The 6,000-nt window shown below is 36.3% G+C and overlaps 1 protein-coding gene across 1 annotated transcript in view; it reads left to right on the top strand.

Annotated features, from left to right (window-relative positions):
* Positions 1–6,000, top strand: part of dph1 (diphthamide biosynthesis 1) — a 93,897-nt gene that overhangs the window by 24,430 nt on the left and 63,467 nt on the right. The window contains exon 3 of the mRNA XM_046862412.1: positions 1,168–1,231. Coding sequence (XP_046718368.1) covers positions 1,168–1,231 — 64 coding nt within the window. The remainder of the gene's footprint in view (positions 1–1,167; positions 1,232–6,000) is intronic.

Genomic DNA, 6,000 nt, shown 5'->3' with positions numbered 1-6,000 from the left:
TAAATCTGTGCCCACTGCAATGCACACTCATTACCCAGATGGCCACCTGTAGCCCTGCTTATTTATGCAATTATCCAGTCAGTCAATCATGTGCCGGCAATGAAATGCATAGACTTATGCAGATACAGGTGAAGAGATTCAAGTTTCAATGTTCATATTAAACACCAGAATAGGGAATAAATGTGATCATATTAATGTTGACTCTGGCGTGGTTGATGGTACCAGATGGGCTGGTCTGCATATTTCAGAAACGGCTGATCTCCTGGGATTTTCACCCACAACAGACCCAGACTTTGCACAGAATGGTGCAAAAAAGAAACAAATATAAAGAAAACATACAGTGTATAGCAGTTCTATAGATGAACATGCATTGCGGATGAGAGCGGAGATTGGGGAGATTGATAAATGGTTCAAGCTGATTGAAGGTTTTCTGAAAGTAAACCGGCAATTAAAAAATAAATAATAATAATTTAAAATTATTATTTTTTTTAGATAATTAGGAAAACATTGCCAGTTTTTTCCCCCAATTCTGATGTTCAATGTGTGATGTTAGATTGTTTGTGCATTGCCTATTGTTACATGTTCACATGAATGAGCAATGTATACTGTGTTCAAGCACTTTTAATTAAACAAACATGAATGTCTAATGCCTGTCTGAGCATTTGTTTTATTAGAAACACTTTCGATCTAATTGCAGAGATCGTTCTTGAGTTTCACCACTGTAAGCCATTTATAGCAAAACCATGCTATTATTTTACATTTGATATCATGGTCTGAATTTTCTTTTCTTTTTTTCTTATCTTTTTTTCCCCACTGAGGTAACCTGATTTAATCTACAAGTGCACTGGGCTTTAATAAAGGACTAATTTTAGAGCCCCAATAAGATCTGTGTAGCTATTTAAAAAGTCTTTAAATAAAAACACTAAGGACTTTGTTGCAATATTTGTTTAGTTTGTTTTTCTTATTGTATAGTCATTGATAGTGACACTAATAGTGAATAAATAGAATAAAAGATGGTGAGTAAACCACAGTGGAACACAAGAAACACTTAATAGCCATTGTGTGTTATATTGCATTATATTGCAGCACATCTGAAACTCCAGGCCCTGCTGGTGCCATTCATATTTCATATTACATTAACTAAGACTCTGTCTCTGTGGTTCACAGTGGCGTTGCAGCTACCAGAGGGCCTACAGATGTTTGCCTGTGTGATCGCTGACATTATTGAGAGGTAGGTTTACACACTTTCGAAGTTTTAACACAGTCACTCGCCTCTTTTGCTGCATATCGATCTAGTTTTAGTGAGTCCTGTGGCACAGAGCAAGGGTGAACTGTCGACAGGGACAGTGTCGGGTCCAGGAAGTGTAAAAATATCAATAAAGGTGTCAAATCATCATAATTCCTCACTGCAACTAGTAAAAGGTTTCCAGGTAGAAATAAGGCACATTTGCCAAGACAAGGTTGCTATGACTGTTTTAGTTTTAATTATACCATAAGCACAAGAGTATATTTCTTTTTAATTACATTTCATTGTAGATTTATGAAACATTGCACATTGCTTATAGACACTGCCTTACACAAGCAAACACGTTAACACCCATCCAAACAGAACCTGAAGTTGTGTGCCAGGGGTGTATCAATATAGCACCTTTTCAGCTCTTTTAAAGGGCTCATGAGCACTAACACAAACATGTTTACATGCATCATACAGTTTCAGTATGCAACACATTTCCAGTACAGTTTGAGCATGTTTGGTTTTTTTTTTTTTATATTACTCTCTCCTTAATTTCTCTCAGGATTTCCTTAAATACAGTAGCATAGACATGTCCTATGTCTGCACAATTAATTGCAGTTTTTAGTGTGATAAACATTTTTCATTATTTTTTTTTTTTTAACAGTTAATTAATTATGATTATCTGGAATATTATTGGGCATGACTAATTTAAGAATAGTAATTCTACAATCAAAGAGATTCATTGTATCTACATTATTATGCCATAGTTGAAACATTATGTTGTAGTGAAATTAATATTTAAAAAATTAATATAAAAATAATGGCGTTTGGTTATCTAATAAATTTGAGTAATGCCAAGCAGTGCGATAGCACCACCACACGTTAGATCAGTCGGTCGTGTTCTGCAGGGAATCTGTCCAATCTTCAGTTCTGCAGTCTGCCCCAAACCTTTTGGGACTTCGGATTTGGCTATTTGATATTTTTTTGATAACCACCCTTATTACATGCCTCGTGGTGAATTCAGAAAAAGCTCCCTAATACTGAAGCATGTCATACTATTCATTAGTGCACTGCTATCACACTGTCTGGCAGACATTATGAAGCTTATCAACTGGACTGAGTAGACCACTATATACAGTACAATGTTCTTTTAAAAATACTAGGACTGGTGACAGCAGCTACAGTAGTAATTTCCCAAGCTTTTCATAGGTGGGATATCAGACTGTGGCAGGACCCCAAATGCCACACATAAGCATGTCCCTTAGAGGATCTCTGGTTCTAGCTTCCTGGAGATGTTCCATTTATTGTTAGCTTTCCTAAGGGCAAATCCTGTATCTCGGCTTTATAAATGTGCAGAAAGTATACACAAGTTATTTGCATCACAGTTTGTTGAGGCATAGATGGACCTTTTTGCACTGGCAGGTCAACATATTGCTGGCTGTGGTCTTTCCTGGCTAACAGGACAAGTTAAAATAAACCAGAACTTACTTTTTTTTATCTGCTCCATGTTTGTCCAGATCTGCTGCCCCAAATTGAAATAGAGAATGGACACATTTAGCCTGGTGAACTGTGCTTATGGGTTTGACCTCTTTGTATGAATCTCCGACTTAAGCCTTCACTCCAATACTACTGTAGGTGAAAGCTGTTCTATGAATCTTGTGGACTGCATAGACTGGATTCAGTCAGTACATTTGCCAGAAAAAACCTTCAGGGACTGCTAGACAATGCTATTTTCCCATCTGTGGTCTATTTGGCTGCAATTTCAGTGTACCACAGCACCATAGATGACATCTCTCTGGTATCTCATAAAGTTCAGATCTTTCTGAAAGTTCTATCCACTATGATTCCATAAAGGCCCTGTATACATTCAGCTAAACAAACTTTAAACTGTGCTGCGAGAAGCTGAAGACATTCTAGTTTTGTTTTGACTTTTGTGTATGAATGCCCCAATCACAGTCTTATATCACATTTGTCCATGTGAATGATGCAGAAAGCAAATCGCTGTGGATCATCTGCAGCTGTTCGTTTTTGTAATTAAACTGTATTGTTTGCCAAAACCACAAGAACATTGTCTCAGCAAGAAATATATAAAGGCCTTAAGAGCATGCTGTGGGATGTCCTCTTAATGCTGAATATGCTAAAGGCACTGATTATCCTATACAAGATGCTGGAAAGCTTTTTGCTAGTGATCACTTTGGCAAAAACTGTAATGGATCTGCATGCCCTGATAAGATTGCATTGTACGCATTGGTTGCCAGAAGACTCTGGGCTGACCTTGGTGTCAGATCACACAAATATGTGAAATCAATCAAATGATTTTGCAGCTTTCTAAACAATTACCTATAGTCTGTCTGCATACCCAGCTTCCATAACAACCTTCCACTCTTTAAAGAGTGACCCCTCCTCAAAGGCATTACTTAGAGGCATGCCATTTCAGGGCACTGATACCTGGGGGTTACCAGTGGTGAACATTGTAGACACATGTAATCCATGTCATTTCTCATCTAGGTAAAATAAATAAATAAATAAAACAGTTACATATGTATGCATCTTTGTCAACTCTACTAACCATCAGAATTCCTTGGTACCAACTGACTGAGAACTCTGGGAATGTATGCATACACAGATGCACAATAAGATATTCAGGTTATTCTCACAGTTTTTGAAAATGTAGCATAGCTGCAAACATAACTATATGTATGAAACAAGCAGACAATATTCTACAATTATTTTGGCAGAATGAACCAAAAGTAAAGCTAAAATTTAGTCATGAATCTTTAGACCAGTTTTACAGATGAAAGTAGGTTACAGATCATTTTGGACATGGCTACAAACAAGTTTTCTTTTTTTTATTCTTTTTTTTAAACTGATATTTTATTACTGAAAATATATTGTCTTTAACTTTGTTTTACAGTTTGCAGCCTACTGACACCCAAATTATCATGTCATGATGTCATGACCAATTGTATACATCTAAAGAGGCTATAGAACAAAAGGGAAGTGGTAGAGTTTGGTTTTTGAACATGCTAATAATGTCTGATTCTCGTGTAATATCCACAGCTCAAATATACCAGACATCGTTGTAATACTGTTGTATATATTTTAGTTTCCTGTTTGCCTGCTTTGTAACTTACTGAAGGCATTCTGGAGTGTACAGGAAAGCATGTTTATATGTTTATATAGCCAAAAAGTCCACGTATTAAGATCATGAATCAGATGCCTAGAATACTGTACATGATCAGCATGTTGTTTTCAACAATGTTTTTATGTCTAGCATGTCATTTTATGCACATTTTCTTATTTAAATGATGTTTTTTTACATTTATCTGTCATTGTGAACCGGGCTTTACAATACTAAAATGTATACAGAACAGTAAATTGCCTGAATTATCATGTTCATTAATAGCCTTTTCAATATTAAGCCAGATAATCATGATAATTTTAGCCACTGTTATGGCTATTAAGGGATTCTTTTTGTATGTCTGCTACGAAAAGGCATGGAGAAATAAAATGCTCTCTGATTGCATGCTGGGTTGAAATCATAATTGTGGCAAATGGCCTATGAACTACTCTAATGTCTGAGCCATTTAAGCTTTTAAGCCTGTGCATATGGCTATTGCATGGTGAGAGAGTCTCAGTACCTCATGGTCATATGTCAGTCTACATGGATTTCACACTTCACCTGTGAACAAGTGCTCAGACGTTTCTGATTCACACCTTCAGTCCTCTGCTGCAATTATCTTGTGTTTTCTTCCCTTCCTTCTTGTTGCTTTGTCTGCCCATCAATTAGAGCCAGTCCTCTCTCATTTCCTTAAAGCATTTCATTATTTAGCACATGGTTATCTCCCTTGTCTTCTCTTTTGCTGGGTGTGTGCAGGATTCTGTGTTTAAAGGGTTGTGGGTTTTTGATAGACTCTTTCTTAGTCAGGCTGTTGGAATGGAATAAACATGAGTTTTCCCTTTTTTAATTTAATTTAATTTTTTTCTTCAGACCACGTGCAGAGCCTCAGTCCTAACTTACGCTCAAGTCTAAAGCTAATGAGAGCATTTACTGTCTGCTAATTACTTGCCTAAACCCCTGTCCCTTCTTGACACCAGAGTTTTGTAGCTATCCATCTCTGCCCTCCTTCAGAGCTCATGCTTATTTTGTTTAATGCGCAGCAAAATCGACAGCATGAAATTATTAATTACAATCTTGAATAAACACACAGTTATGCAAATGAATACTGTAAGTTCAAACATTTTTTCTAAATATTACACTTGATTCTGTTTGGCCTGTCTGCAATACATATTTTATACTGTACACAAAATACATAAAAGGATTCTGAGAGGGGTGTTTATAGAAGAAATGTCCAGTATCTCTAGTGTTTTGTAATAGTCATAGGCAAAGCAGTAAATTTAGATATTTTTTTTTGCTATCAGGACAGATGACTTTGCAGTTTCTCAGTAACATCCTGAGCTGCATTTTTGTTGTCTTCTTCAAAATAGACAGAACCTTTAAGCGAGAATAAAAAAGAGAGGCTTCTGAGGGAATGTTGGTTGATGGCTAATTTACCATAAGCAAGAGCAGGATAACGCTAATGAAAGTGATGCAATAAAATGGTAAAATATGATGTGTTTATTTAATTGATGTTTACTCAGGAAACACTTCATTCGGAACACTTGTACTGCTCCTTCATTCAATTATCTAACAAGCCATTACTGTGGCTGAAGTGAAATGAATAAAGCGTCAAGTAAATTTTACATCAACCATCAGAATAATGAAA

This window comes from Silurus meridionalis, chromosome 12 (genome assembly GCF_014805685.1).
Source record: "Silurus meridionalis isolate SWU-2019-XX chromosome 12, ASM1480568v1, whole genome shotgun sequence".
Classification (NCBI taxonomy): Eukaryota; Metazoa; Chordata; class Actinopteri; order Siluriformes; family Siluridae; genus Silurus; species Silurus meridionalis.
This window is presented reverse-complemented; position numbering and strand designations above follow the sequence as displayed.